The sequence below is a fragment of the Fistularia commersonii genome, chromosome 7 (genome assembly GCF_037954325.1).
Source record: "Fistularia commersonii isolate RoL2024-O1a breed Wild chromosome 7, RoL_Fcom_v1.0, whole genome shotgun sequence".
Taxonomy (NCBI): Eukaryota; Metazoa; Chordata; class Actinopteri; order Syngnathiformes; family Fistulariidae; genus Fistularia; species Fistularia commersonii.
In genome coordinates, this window is record NC_141290.1 from 8,605,093 (window position 1) to 8,619,545 (window position 14,453).

Below are 14,453 nucleotides of genomic sequence, written 5' to 3' on the forward strand. Positions count from 1 at the left end.
ATGGCCGTCGCCGTGGTTAGCTCCATTACCGCAGTCCCCTTTAGCATCCTCCGACCTCTCCCTCCACTGCTCACCATCGATTTTTGGATACTCCTGCTAATCTCTGTCGCCTTTTGACGCTGTTTCCTGCCTCCTCTTTCTCATTGGACGCTGACTGACGGTTAGCGGTGGGTCAGTGATTAGCAACGAGACGACTAAAGCGTGGGAACGACTTATCCTGTTGTCGGGCAAACGGTGATGCTGTGGGGTCAGGATGAAGACAACCTCTTTATTACAGCTGTGCAGAGACAAAAACGAGAAGGAGTCATAAAAATCCATCTTGCTGTCTGTTTTCTTTACAAAGTGTCGATGTTGGCGGGGGTCCGAGGGGTTTCCAAAACGGACTCACGCCTCGGAGGGCGTCTGAGCCTCCGTGAAAACACGCTGGAATGTTCCTGCGTCTGAAACCCGCTGCGGTCCAGCTCGCCACCTGTCGCTCTTGCCAGAACAACACATCCAGGACAGCTCGGGGGTCTCATGGGCGTCGTCACCGTGCACAGACGCCATCGGCGCACTGCGAGAGAGAGAACAAGAGGTTAAATGTGCCATCCATCGCCCGTTATCCGTGTTGACACCTTGGTGCTGATGGCTGCCAGGAAAACGGCGTGCGGGTTGGAACTCCGGAGGGGGGGGGCGAGGAGGGGCGGGGCTGCCACGGTTTCACAACTGCTCAACCTCGGGAAACCCCGACGCTGGCGGCTGGGGTGGAAAATATTTCTGGTTACTGCCAAAGTTGGGAATCAGCTCTTCTGGGACCTGGGAGGAGGAGCTCCGGGTCCGATGGTCCTGATTCTCAAACACACACACACATACACACTCTGTTCTCCGGCGCCATCAATGACACTCGCCGCGCTTCACACAGTTCTGCGCGGCCATCTCGCTTACCGCCACCCTCTGGGGATGGACAGGGGTCACCGTGGTCAAGTGATCAGATCAAATGTGTTTAACACCCAAAGGAACTCATGACTTGGAATCCACCAGGGGGCGCCAGCGCTCAATAACTTAGCACAATCATCTGTGCGCGCGCACACACACACACACACACACTGCTGGTTCTCCTTGCAGAGGGGCTGCAGCCAATCACAGCTGGCAATGGGGCGAGAGGCGGGGCTTAACATGGGCAGACGGCTGTCAATCATCCGACCGTTCACCCTCTCATCCACATGTACGGACAACTTTTGAGTCTTCAGTGAACCTGCTGTCTGTTTATGGATGGACTGTGGGAGGAAGATGGAGAACCCGGAGAGAACCCAGCCTATCAATCACATGATGATCAGGTGATTGACAGCTCTGTGATCAGAACCCCATCCCATCTGTTTCGGCTGAAGGAGTCTTACTTTCGGCATCTGGTCTTCTTTCACGTGGGTTGAGATGCCCAGGGCCTCGCAGACCTCCTCCAAAGGGACGTGATCTCCTGGCGAGTCCTGGACAAAGTGCAGCAGGACCTTCTCTCCACCTTTAGGGGGTAGATGATGTCCAATCAATAATAAGACGTATGGAGAAAAGGCTCCCGGATGATTAAATTAAGAGATTTATGGATGGAGGGGAGGAAGACAGAAAGTGAGTCGGTGCCAGAGGGGAGGGTTAGATGGAGGCTGTGGAGATCCCTCACTAGCTTTTTATGTTTCCCACTAAAAAAGATTATAATTTTGAGTTCCCGAGACGATAATAGCCTATCACTATTAAAAAGAAAAAGACTCTTCAACTCGTTATTGTTGCCTTATTGGAGGTTAAATACTTATCAGCGTTGATACAGACTATTAATGCCAGAAGAGCCTTCAGGTGGGTTCCATAATGTGGTGTGACACTGGCCTCTAGTGGACAGAGACGGAATGTAATTTTCAGCCTGCATCAGGACACCACTGGACTCTGGATTTCTCCCACACACTTCGGACACACTCAGGTCAGAAGAACCAGCCTCCCCGGCCTTCAGCCTGCAAACACCTCTGAGATGACGCCATCTGCAGACCTGGGAGTTCTTCTGCTCAAGGAAATCAAAATCTGATCCAGGGAAGTGGGTTGGGCCCTAGCTGACCTTTGACCCCAACAAAGGGCCATTCTTGATGAGTGGACACACACGAACATCTCGGGGAAGAGGAAATTCACACAAGAATAGAGTTCGCCTGTATGGGGGTGGGGGGTGCGCGCGCGCGCGCACACACACACACACACACACACACACACACACACACACACACACACACACACACACACACACACACACACACACAGATATTAATGTGTGTCAATTGGAAGGCCCTGTTGTTAAAGCGCCTTTGGCTGGAAGGCTGAGGTCTATGTTATCTGAATTCTAATGACTCATTAAAGCTTCTCCGTATTGTGGTGCCGGCTCAGGTTCCGGTCCCGCCGGCACCAAGTCTTCTGAACTACCAGGCACGTTTCGTGTTCTGCCAGCGAGCTGTCCCTCTCTCAGGAGGTCTCCGTACCTTTGGCTACGATGAGCACGCCTCCACTCTGCAGCAGGTCTCCTGAGAAGTTCCCCTGGATGCCCTGGGTGTTGGCCTGAAACCAGGATACAGAAGAGCAGAAGACTGAAGGAACAAAGAAGCCGAGCAAACCAACACGTTGATCTGGATTATTAATCCGCTACAATTGTGATAAGACAAGATTTGGATGACAAGAAATCTCAAAAGACACGGCTGCGGTGACCCCACCTTTGCTGCGGCGTCTCGCACTTTCTTCCCAAGCGCAGCGGGAACGATGCTTAAAGCCGAGTACCTGAGTTTGTTTGAAAAAGAAAACAGAGCGAGAGGTCATCCGAGAGGAGAGAAGATCATGATAGAGGCTCAAACCTGGTTTATCACGCTGGGATTCAAGATTTCCTTCAAACGGAGACTCTTGATTTTGCAGGATTTGTCCGACTCACCTTTTGAAGCCCAAGTCCTTGTAGCATTTCTTCTGGGCGTCAACGTACACAGCTTGGGGAAAAGGAGAGGATGGAAGACGGTTATGTACCTGTACATCAAATACAATTAAACTGTAAAAACATTAACTTGTGTCTGATGCCTTCACCTCCATCTGTCCTCTAGATTTACTCACTTCCTTTGAAAAACCCCCCATCCTTGAACTCCTGGAGCCCCACCTCCTCGGGCCCCACGCCGGCCAGCCTCACGCCGCTGGCCCTCAGGTCCGGCTCCAGCTTGCTGATCTCTGCCGCCGTCCAGCGGCACACCTGGCAGCCAAACCTGCGCAGGAAGAACAGGACCGCCGGCTGGTCGCGCCACAGGGTCTGGAGCTCCACGCTCTGGGGGACACGCCGCACAAACGCGATGTTACATATTTATATTAAGCATCAAACTGCAGCTTCCTGACTCCTCTTCATGCCGTCCTTAGGGGGCCCGCAGTAAATCACCTGGCAGCTCATTACACTCCACTTGCTCTAATGCTGGGAGGTAATTGGCCGGCGGCTCAGCAGGTGACAGGCTATATCAATACCTTAATTACCAAAAGGGACCCAGAATGGTATTTCCCATTAATTTTGTGCTTAATTTGGTCCTGAAGGTCTGAAAATCAAGATTAGAAATCATAAACCGACAACTACTAGGATGAATAGGAGAAAACAGTGGACAAAAGGCCCTTTTAAACAAATTAATGTCGACAAAAATGTTTAAAGAAATGTAACAGTTTCTGCTAAATTACATTCTATAAGCAAATATTCAATTTGTTTATTGAGGAATAGAGTGGGCGGCATAGAGTTCAGCATCACTCTGCCCAGCATTTCCAGTAAATCGGACACTTAAATTTAACAGTTTCCATTAAAGAGCGCCTCCCTCGGCGGGGGTCCTTACCTCCCCTGTCTCCGTGTCTTTCACCGTGTTCTTACCGACCAGGTCGAGGTCGATTTGGGCCATTTTTCCACCGCTTCTGTACGAGAAATTCACAAAAACAGTGTTTTGTAACGCTTGCGGACTACTTCCGGGATACGCCCACTGACGGCCGATGTCCAATCATATGTTTGCCCTGTGTCCTAACAGCCAATAAAAGAGCTCTATTCTTTGAGAAGGCGGGGCTTATTGCCGATTGGGCGGGATGGTCATGGGAGAAGTTTGCCCCTGAACAATTCTCTCAGGCACAAAACAGAACGCAAACCTCGTAGTAGTTGGTAGGAACACCGGAATTACGTTGTTTGCAACGATTATTGTCGCTGCAATAATCATCAACAATTATAATTTGTTTTTGTTTTTTTTGTCTCTCTTCCATGAGGTTTAAACTCCAAATGAGGACAAAACCAGTGGGTCATAGTTCTTTCCCTGTGATGTGTCTTTTAAACGTACATATTGTCATCCTGTCACCTTTTCAGAAGAAACCCTCTGGAGCAGATGGTGTGTTCCTCAGGTGTGCACAGGTGAGCTGAGAGGCTGCTCCCTGCAAACCTTGACCCTCTTTATCGCTGCTTATGTGACTATAAAAAAAAAAAAAAAAAGGTCAAATTCCAGCCGGGCCGGCAGGTTCAGAGTAAACACGGAAACCCCTGGACAGCTCTGCAGCAGGCTGGACGGAAACAACCTGATGGTGTTCGGGTTTCAGCTGCAGCTACATCCTGGTACATCTTAAACGAAAAAGCAGTCCTCATGCTATCTCCTTCTCTTCTGCAGCTGACGTGTTCATCCTGGTCTGTGGGTTCTCAGGTCATCTGAGGACCTCTAATGGGACAGAGAGCCGCCACCACCTTCCATGAAATATTCAGCATCCGTTGATGGAAGGGGTGTGATCATCTCACCCCCGCCTCGGTGGAGGATCCGACTCCCTTCAACGTTCTAGACCTCCTCCCCAACATCTCACACCTGCGCCTGTGGGAGGAGGTCCATCCCATGAGAAGAAAATCACAGACCATCACCTTGACAAGAATGTCACCATAGATGGATGGATGGATGGATGGATGGTGGTGCTGATGTTGCAGGGAGGGGCGTGACGTCACGGGAGAGGCCGGCAGGAAGCGGCGAAGGGGGAAGCGGAGCAGAGGGGAGAGGAGGAGGAGGAGGAGGAGAAGAAGAAGAAGGGACCTTGGAGAGAGCGAGTGGGGGATGAGAGCATCGAAGGGAAACAGGAAGAGGAGAAGAAAATCCACGCGGACGGAATGACCACCGCAGGCTGATCACCTCTCCCGCCCACGACGGCCGCAGAGTCTGCGGGATGCGAGGTAATCATCGTCCTCCCGGTGTCGGCTCGGCGTCCACACCCGTGCGCGTATGCGTGTGCTTGTGGGGAAGGGGGGGAGGGGGGGGGGTCGGGAGACAGAAAAAACATCCGTCGCTTCGTGTAAAGAGTGTAATTGACGACGGAAATACCGGAAACGGTGTTTGCTGTACCCCCCCTCCCTCCCCCCTCGCCATAAAACAGTATCGCCGTGCCGCATCCCACGCTGCTGTATTCTGCCGTGCATGTGGCTCTGCGCACGTCACCAGGGCGCGCATTGGTTGCAGTGTACCGTGCGCGCCGGTCCGCCCGGGACCGCAATCCCCCCCCACCATTCCATCTCCCCCCTTCAATGACCTCTACCGGGACAGTCAGCTGATTCCAACCTTTGTGTATGTGTGTGTGTGTGTGTGTGTGTGTGTGTGTGTGTGTGACGCTGCTGCAGAATAACCCCCCTCCACAGAGATGTCCTCCCCGGGGATGGGCACCCCCACCGACCCCCTCCTGTCCAGCCCGGCGGGTGGGAGGTTCTCCGCCGCCCCGGAGGTCTCCTGGAGGAGCTCCTTGCCCAAAACGGCCAGCTTCCCCACCTCCACCACCCGCCACCTCAGCCACCGCGCCAACAACTTCCAACGGCAGACCAAGCGGCGGAAGCTGATCCGGCCCTCGCCGCCGCCGCCCCCCAACACCCCCTGTCCCCTGGACCAGCTGGACCTAAGTGAGCTTCCCCCGAGACGAACCTTCCAAGAGCTGCTCTTCAACGGCTGCATCCTGTTCGGTATAGAATTCAGTTATGCCATGGAGACGGCTTACGTGACTCCTGTGCTCCTACAGATGGGCCTCCCTGATCAGTTCTACAGCTTGGTGTGGTTTATTAGCCCCATCCTGGGTAGGTCCTCGCCACGTACCCTCAGCTGCCGTGCCCCCCCTGCCCCTCCCGTCTCACCCCGCCCCCCCAACCCCCACCCCTGTTTTTGCTCCTCCAAGGGTTCCTCTTTCAGCCCCTCATCGGAGCCTGGAGCGACCGCTGCACGTCCCGCTTCGGACGGAGGAGGCCGTTCATCTTGGCCCTGGCCATAGGTACGAGACGCCGCTGGGTCATCTGTCGGAGCTGCTTAGGAAGTCGTGGAGGAGATGGGAGAAGGCGGAGAGGATAGAAGACAGGATGGCGAAATGCTCTCTGCCATGCGTTCGAACTCTTACAGACAATAAAACACCAGATTAATAATGCTAATGCGGTCAGGACCCCCTCCTCACAGCCAGATGGTCCCTGGTTGGAATCCCCACGTTTCCCCGTGTCGGCACAGGGTTCTCCGGGTTCCTCACGTTGTCCAGACGTGTGGATGAGAGGGTGAATGGTTGGATGTCTCCATCAGCAGGGATGGGGTCCAGCACCCTTGCGACCGAGAGGCGGTGTAAATAATAGATGGATGGATGAGTGAATGAATGAATGATAGAAACAATGAAAAGCGAGTGGTCATGTGAGCACACGCTGCTGTACCGGAGGAATCCAATGAATAATGTTGAACGGAATAAGGTTTTCTGCTCACCAACAAGCTATATATAAGCTATATATAGCTAACTTGCTATATGCACGTCCCATTAGCTTAACCAACTGCCTATTTACGTGTGGATGCTAACGGATCCCTGCCCACCTACGTTTTTGTCAGCTCGCGGTTCTCCTCCTCGCTGCTCTCAGGGGCGCTGGTCGGCCTGACGCTGGTGCTGAACGGGCGGGACATCGGCGGCGCCCTGGCCGACACGGCCTCCAACCACAAGTGGGGGATTGTCCTGACGGTGTGCGGCGTGGTGCTGATGGACTTCAGCGCGGATTCCGCCGACAACCCGAGCCACGCCTACATGATGGACGTGTGCAGCCCGGAGGACCAGGACCGCGGCCTGAACATCCACGCCCTCCTGGCAGGTAGGAGGGTGTTTTCTGGCGGCGGCTGCTAGAGAACGGCGCCGCCGCTGGTGTTCTGACTCCCCCCCCCGTCTCCTGCAGGACTGGGAGGCGGGTTCGGCTACATCGTGGGAGGGATCAACTGGGACCAAACGCACTTCGGAAAGTCGATGGGTGGTCAGCTGCGGGTCATCTACCTGTTCACCGGTGTCACCCTGGTGTTCGCCACCGCCATGACTCTGCTGAGCATCCCGGAGCGCCCGCTGCCGAAGAGCCAGCCCCGCAGGACCTCCGGGAAGCACCTGCTGAAGAGCCCAAACCTCCCGCTGCCCCCGTCCCCCCCGGTGCCCCCCGGATCGACGCTGGGGCTGGACGAGGAGGACGAGGAGGCTCTGTACGGCTACCACTTCGCCGCATCCCGGCCCTCCCACCCCGAGCCGCTTGCTCACTCCTGCAGCGCCAACGCCCGGCTGTGCGCCGGCCTCAACAGCCCCATCTCCCCAATGAGTCCCCTCACCCCTAAATACGGCAGCTTCATCAGCAGGGACAGCTCGCTCCTGGGCATAAACGAGTTTGCCTCCTCGCTGGGGACGTCCTACATCGACAGCGTGCTCATAGACTGCTACACGGGCCAGCAGACGCCGCAGGCGCCGCCTTCGGACTCCACCGCCCCGCCCCCGGCCGACTCCCCCCCGCCCGGCGAGGACCGGACCCCGGCTGACGCTCCCAGTCATCCGGCAGGTGAGGGTGAGGATGTCGCGGGGGACGCCGACACCGCGGTTGCGGCCCCGTCCGGGAACGAGCCGGTGGCGGGGCCTCAGCTCCAGACCACCGCCGGGATTCTTAAGCGACCCCAGAGCCTGGCGCTCATGGAGGAGCCGGCGGCGGCACAGACGGCGGTCCTGGAGAACGGGCGCAGGAGAACCGTGACCTTCAGCCAGCAGGTCCGGCACACTCTCCCCCACATTGCGACGGGCCGCGGCGTGCAAGGCGACGCTTCCAAACCCCTCTGTGCTTCTGCCCGCTAAAGGTGGCCAACATCCTGCTGAACGGCGTGCGCTACGCTAGCGACCTGAGCGAGAACGGGGAGGCCGGAGACAACCAGCTGTCCATGAAGCTCCTGTGTGTGGCCATCTACAGGATGCCCCCGTCCCTGCGGAGCCTTTGCACTAATCATTTCTTGGGTGAGTAAGACGATTCTTTCCTGAGAACCTCCGACAGGTGAGTTCTGCGATGCCTCTCTTGGGATCTCCTTGCGGATCCTTCTCACCCTCTTCCTCTTGAGAACTGTCCCCCCCCCCCCCCGCCCCCCCGCGCTCTTTAGGCTGGCTCTCCTTCGAGGGCATGCTGCTCTTCTACACGGACTTCATGGGGGAGGTTGTTTTCGAAGGTGACCCCAAGGCGCCCCACGAGTCCGAGGCCTACCAGCGCTACAATGCCGGCGTCAGCATGGGCTGCTGGGGGATGTGCATCTATGCATTCAGCGCTGCCTTCTACTCAGGTGCGGAAGAGATCTTCCATCATGGACCCGGTGGCCCGCATTCGCGCTCACCTTCCCGTCTCCTTCCTCAGCCATCCTGGAGAAACTAGAGGAGCGTTTCTCGCTGCGCACGCTCTACTTCTTTGCCTACCTGGCGTTCGGCCTGGGCACGGGCCTGGCCACGCTCTCCACCAACCTGTACGTGGTGCTGTCGCTGTGCGTCACCTACGGCGTGCTCTTCTCCTCGCTGTGCACGCTGCCCTACTCGCTGCTGTGCGAATACTACCAGAGCCCACAGGTACGTCCACGCCCGCGCTAGCTCCCCTCCGCGGACGCGGGAGAAGCCGACTCAGGTATTCTGTCTGCCCGCAGTTCTGCGGCTCGTCGTCGGAGGGGACCCGCAGAGGGATGGGGGTGGACATCTCACTGCTCAGCTGCCAGTACTTCCTGGCTCAGATCTTGGTATCAGTGGCCATGGGACCGCTGACTTCGCTGGTGGGCGGCGCCCAGGGGGTGATGTACTTTTCCAGCCTGATGTCGTTCGTGGGCTGCCTGTACTCGTCCCTCTGCGTGGTGTACCAGCTGCCCCCCCCCGAGGGTGAGCCCCCCGATAGCGAGACCCGGCCACTCCTGCCGCACGTTTAGAAAACGCGTTGTTTCCTTCGCCGCCGCTCGCTCTCTCTTGCTTGCACGTCGGGCCCCCCCACCCCCACCCCCGCGCCCATTGGACCAACACAACCACCATCGACGGGCCACGTGGCACCTCGCACCTATAAGTGTCAGTCAGGCAGACAGGCTGGAAGACAGACAGGCAGACCGGTTGAACGGACAGACAGACAGACAGGCCGTATTACGGACTGGCTGAAGGCAGACATTTAGACAATCGGACAGGCGGTCCAACAGTTGTTTGGACGGACGGGCTGGTTTAGAAACTGTCCCACAAACATAAAGACAGGCAATCCAACAGTCTGGTGGATGGACAGACAGTCAGACAGAGACTAGCGGACAGACAAACTTATTTTAAAGGGAGGCACACAGACAGACAGACAGACAGACAGACAGACTCTGGTTTACAGACAAATAGACTGAAAGACAGACAGGCAGCATGACAGACGGACATTGTCTGCTGCTCTCTGACGTGACCATTGTCTCCATACACTGTGTGTGTGTGTGTGTTTGTATTCATTCTCATTTCTCCCCTTTCTCACCGTATTACTTTGCAAATGAATGAATGTGTGTGCGTTTGCATGTGGGAGAAGGAATGCGAGTGAGGTCCTTCGGTGAATAAGGCCAGTCTGTCTGCAACGTCCCCCGTCCATGTCCGGGATGTTCGGCTAACCTCGGCTCTGTCTGCTAACTCCTGCCTTTTTCCTCCTCGAGCCGTCTGCCATTTGTAGGCTGAGGGTTCGCTTCCCCGCCGGTGGCGTCGCACTAACTCAGGCGGGCCTTTCCGGCGAGACGAACGTGCAGCGGAGACCCGTCGGGCCTCCGTCACCCAGCGGCGCCTCGCTAATTGTTGAGCAAACCTGGACCTCCACGTCGCACCGACCGCCGTTCGTTTGCCCCTGTCGTTTCGAAGGGCTTCTCGCGTCCGCGTTTTTCTGGACGGCAAACAAGAACATTGGACCGAGCGGCACGCCGCCACCAAATTTCAGAAAAGCAAAAAAAGTCAAGTCAGTCCAGTCTAGAGCCGAGTCGGCCCGCAGAGATCCGCACAGAAACCTTTTCTGGTGGCGGGTTGTGTCCGCCGACCGTGCCTTTTGTAATAATGACAGTGATTCTTGTCATTATCAGGGAGAGCAGAAGTTGAGACTGGGGTGTGAGTCCAGATTCGGGCGGAAAACGGAAGAAACGGCAAAACAGAGGGAAGACTGGTGTGAACTGTGGCTTACCCTCATGATGACCTTCATGATGCGAACTGTGGCTTACCCTGAAGGTGGACCCCAGGGTTCGTAGATCCAGCGGCAGGGCCTCTTCCTCTTCAGTAGGGCGCATGCTTACGATACTCTTCAGCTCAACCCGCCTGGGCTTGTCATCAGTGCTTACTCTCTCTTTTTCCGGTCGCGTCTCTCGGCTAAAACCGAAATTTACCTTCTCCCACATTTGCGGGCCATCGGCTACCTGGGTGCTCCGTTCCGCCAGCCTCAAAAAATAAAAAAAAACAGGCAAGGAGATCAAGCGGAGGCCTGCGAGGAGGACGAAATGCTCACAGAGGCCCCTGGCCTCATGTTACCGTCTCCGCCGAATGTTGGGACGCACGCCGAGTCTTGTTTCCGAGGAAACTTCCTGTGTGGATCGCGCTGAAGCAGCTTGCTTGGGGAGAAAAGAAGACTTTTTATGATAAAGGTACCACCTAAAGCTTGATATTAGACGCGTTACTGTAACGGCTACTCTTCAGGGTTGAGTTTAAAACTAAAGAGAATCCTTTTTTTTGCCACTGTGGACTCCTGTGTTGATTATTGATCGGCTTCCACCCGGGCGGCTTCCTGTTGCACTACACGCCGACCACCACGCGGTGGAGCCCGCGGGTCGAGCGCTTCCCTTTTCCATTACCATATAAGATCCATCCCGCTCCTTCCTGCATGTAAGCCAGCCATTTTCCATGTTTGGAGGAACAAAAAAAAAAATGGGGTCAAGTGACATCATCCACGTTGCGAAGATCTTCAAAGGGACAAATTCAAACCGGATCCATTAAGTATAAAGACATTTATTGTTTATCAGAATATACAAAGCAGCGGCTGGCGGTAAGCCGACGTCTCGGAAATCGTCTTAAGACACGAGCGGTTACCGAGCCGCAACGTAAAACTCACTGAGAAAAATTAAGACCGAAAGGAGAATAATCATAAAAAATAAAAAGGTACAAACTTGCGTGGAATGCATACAGAACGAATGACCAAAGCCGTAAGATTTAAGAGGGGTTAATTAACATCACAAAATCCCGCCTCCGCACAACAGCACCGAGCCATCCCAGGGAGGCGCGAGACAGAGCCCTTTATTCATTTGCACCATCTGTTATGTTAGCGGGGCAGCCAAGCCGGGGATTAACTAGCAGCTCAAACACAAAAGATCATGCCTCAACTAATAAACGCTATCAACTGTCCTGTATTAGCCCCCGCTTAAAACTTATCTTTGGTCCTTTAGGTGAATCTGAGAGGTGAGCAGCTGCCTGCATGGATGGACGGATGAATCATCTGGTCAGCACTGACTGAATAGAGGTTGTGCTTAAAAAGGTATTAAAAAACAAAGCGGGTGTGAAGAACTGAACTCAGCACGGCCCCAATTTGTACAAGTAGAAAAAGAAAACCCACCCTCGATTTTTTTATAGACCAATAAATAACATTTCGTTGTAAAAGAAAAGAACCCAAACAGAGGAGGCGGGGCCACGGTGTCTCACAACTCCAGTGCAATGTGGTCAAAGTGGGCGCAAACAGAAATCTCTCTCTCCAAGGTACAGAAAGCACAAGCTCTACGACACGATGTTGACCAGGCTGGTGAGACGGCGCTGCTGACGAGGAAGGGGGTGTGCCGGAGGCGGAGCGGGGGTCTAGGCCTCCACCTCTGCTCCTTTTGAATCTCCGTTCTCCTCCGTCTTCTGCTTTTTTGTCTCCACTTTGTCCTGTTGGGGGAAGGGGACAAGGTGAGAGGAGGCGGTGGTGGTGGAGGTGCTGCTGCCGCTTCACCCCTGAAGACTAACGTACCTCTTCCTCCTCGGCCGGGCGCTTCTCGGCCTGTGCGTCCGTCTGGTCAGCAGGGGGAGCCTCCTCCGCTTCCCCTGTGAGGACAGGTTGACTCTTCAGAAAAAGTACTTTCACTTTTGTTTAAAAACTTCGAAAGCTGTATTCTCTAACTCAACGGCGGACGGGCGGAACCAGGACCGTACCGTCTCCATTCTTGTGTTCCTCTGCAGTTTCTTCAACTTTGTCACTGTGATTGGCACCGTTCTGTTGAGGGGGGTGAAGCATATCGATTGGACTTTTTTCTTTATTCGCCCGGAAATACAGGAGTAGAAGCCCGGAGCGTGGAGACCCCACACAGATGGAAAACCCTTCCCCGCCCCCAAATCGTCGCCACATAGAGGCCATGTGTGTGAAGCCCTTCCGACCCTGAGCCAGGAGAACCCGACCAGGAGAACCCAAACATCTGCCCCGATCTAACGACCCCCGCCCCCCCTCCCCGAACAAAGCCCGGCGTGGAGAGCAGCTGAGGGGGAGGAGAAGGGGGGAGGCCGTGCAGCGACACCTGCACGGTGGAGGGCTGCCGACACAAAAGGGCCATGCGTCTCCGACGCGCTTTCCAGCTTACTGTGCCGTTTGCAGGTGCTTCCCCGTCGTCCGCACTCTTCTGGGTCTTCTCCTCCTCCTTCTGCTTCTTCTCCTCCACCGCCGCCGCCTCCACGTCTTTCTTCTCCTTCAGCTCCTACAAAGCAAGAGCACGGTTGGCACTTTTCAGTGTCGTGTCGCCGGGTGACTTTACTATGACTACAACTCCGCAGGCGTGGGGAAAATGTTTTAAAAGTCATTAATTATGGGAAATTGGTAAGTGATTGGTTTTATTGTGAAAGAGCGTTCTCCCCCCCCGCCCCCCCCCCCCCCAATGGCCCCCAAGGGTGAGCGCGTGTAGAGCGCTTTCCCGCCCACTGCCGCGCTCCGCCGGCGGCTCTCCGCTTTGTCTGGCCGCCGGGAGCGCCTCTTCTCCCGGTGGCCCTTCCGAACCTTCCGCCGGTGAATTCATGAGAGACTTCGACGCTGAGCGGCTCTATCCTGCCCCCCTCCTCCTCCTCCTCCTCCTCTGCCGCCGACGGTTCAAATTCCCCGGGAAGTAGAGCGTCGACCGTTGTCGGCGGCGGAGCTCCCTCGACGGCTAGCCTGGGCGGTGAACCCCCAAGCTAGCAACTTTCGGAAAAAGTTCCCCCAATTTTCCCCCTTTTTTTTTTCTTTTTCGATAAAACGAGGGTGGCGAGAGGTGAATGAGACGCACCTTGGCTGTGACCTCCGCGGGCGCGGTGGTGTCGACGGCTGTGTCGGCCATGGCTGGTCGTGGAGGGTTCGGTTCGGGGTTCTGTAATCCGCCGCGGGTGGAAGGTTCTGGAGGGCAGGAGTTGAGCTGGAGCCGCCGGGAGGAGTGATGTCTGCCGTCTGAGCCGTCTCCGCTCCGCCGCGTTGAAAAGCCACTCCGCTCGGATGCGGCAGGTCGACGCGGCGTGCGATTGGTCTGCGCCGAGCCCCCCGGCAGCTGATTGGACGAGCGGCGTGTCGATCAGAACCACCGCGCCCGCCTCCCGGCCACCTCCACGCTGATTGGTCGGCGATTTTAAAGCGCAGCACGATGGCGCCGTACTTCTTTTCTTCCTCTAATATCAACCCCTCATCTTCCACCGGTTTTTGGGGTTTTCGGTTCGACACCGGCGTCGTTCTCACGGCGGAACCGCGGAGCACCGGGTGGCTGGGCCGGAGGGGTGCTGCAGAACTTCACCAGGCGTGTTTCCATCTCTTTCTTCTCAATCAGCCCCCCTCCGGCAGAGGTGGGGTGTCAAATTACAGGCGAAAAGAAAGGAGTAACGTGAAGACGTGAAAACCCGTCGCCACTCCTCTTTTCTATATTTACCTCCTCTAACAAAAGGTGTCCCGCCTTTCACTTTTTTTTTTTCTTCCTCCACCGAAAGCCCGCGTTCTGGCCACCGGAACCTGCTCTTGTTTGCACCGCGTTCTTCGGGTGATGCTTTGTTCGACGGGCCTGCAGCGCACACGTTACCCTCTGCATGCAGATTATTTCACTTGGTTACAGAACTCGTAGTTTCACAGGAAGAGAAAGTACTCCCCCCACAAACTGTAACCGTTTCCTCCCGGGTTCACACACTGGAAACTGAAAGTCCAT

General features: G+C 55.6%; 3 protein-coding genes across 6 annotated transcripts; 1 reads left to right on the top strand and 2 right to left on the bottom strand.

Moving 5' to 3' along the window:
• Positions 1 to 248: 248 nt before the first annotated feature.
• prxl2b (peroxiredoxin like 2B) lies at positions 249 to 4,613 on the bottom strand. Its single transcript, XM_086149614.1, has 8 exons — positions 4,353 to 4,613; positions 3,849 to 3,924; positions 3,100 to 3,304; positions 2,927 to 2,978; positions 2,715 to 2,778; positions 2,487 to 2,562; positions 1,377 to 1,495; positions 249 to 553 (listed from the first exon to the last, which is right to left on the bottom strand). The coding sequence occupies exons 2-8, from the start codon at positions 3,909 to 3,911 to the stop codon at positions 527 to 529; spliced, it is 606 nt and encodes a 201-aa protein (XP_086005740.1). The 5' UTR covers positions 3,912 to 3,924; positions 4,353 to 4,613; the 3' UTR covers positions 249 to 526.
• Positions 4,614 to 4,843: 230 nt separating this feature from the next.
• slc45a1 (solute carrier family 45 member 1) lies at positions 4,844 to 11,016 on the top strand. Of its 4 annotated transcripts, none has more exons than XM_086149616.1 (10): positions 4,844 to 5,200; positions 5,642 to 6,085; positions 6,184 to 6,276; positions 6,896 to 7,120; positions 7,202 to 8,043; positions 8,130 to 8,283; positions 8,424 to 8,600; positions 8,672 to 8,877; positions 8,952 to 9,177; positions 10,374 to 11,016. In XM_086149616.1, the coding sequence occupies exons 2-10, from the start codon at positions 5,662 to 5,664 to the stop codon at positions 10,400 to 10,402; spliced, it is 2,376 nt and encodes a 791-aa protein (XP_086005742.1). In that variant the 5' UTR covers positions 4,844 to 5,200; positions 5,642 to 5,661; the 3' UTR covers positions 10,403 to 11,016. The 4 variants fall into 4 exon arrangements, with proteins under 4 accessions (XP_086005742.1, XP_086005741.1, XP_086005743.1 ...); XM_086149618.1 differs by lacking the exon at positions 4,844 to 5,200 and having other exon boundaries at positions 5,779 to 5,914; positions 6,031 to 6,085; XM_086149615.1 differs by having other exon boundaries at positions 8,952 to 11,016.
• Positions 11,017 to 11,270: 254 nt separating this feature from the next.
• On the bottom strand, positions 11,271 to 13,775 carry LOC147232648 (uncharacterized). The gene is made up of 5 exons (XM_086149619.1): positions 13,557 to 13,775; positions 12,882 to 12,995; positions 12,460 to 12,520; positions 12,278 to 12,351; positions 11,271 to 12,195 (listed from the first exon to the last, which is right to left on the bottom strand). Exons 1-5 carry the CDS (start codon positions 13,605 to 13,607, stop codon positions 12,124 to 12,126), a joined length of 372 nt encoding a protein of 123 aa, XP_086005745.1. The 5' UTR covers positions 13,608 to 13,775; the 3' UTR covers positions 11,271 to 12,123.
• Positions 13,776 to 14,453: the final 678 nt, after the last annotated feature.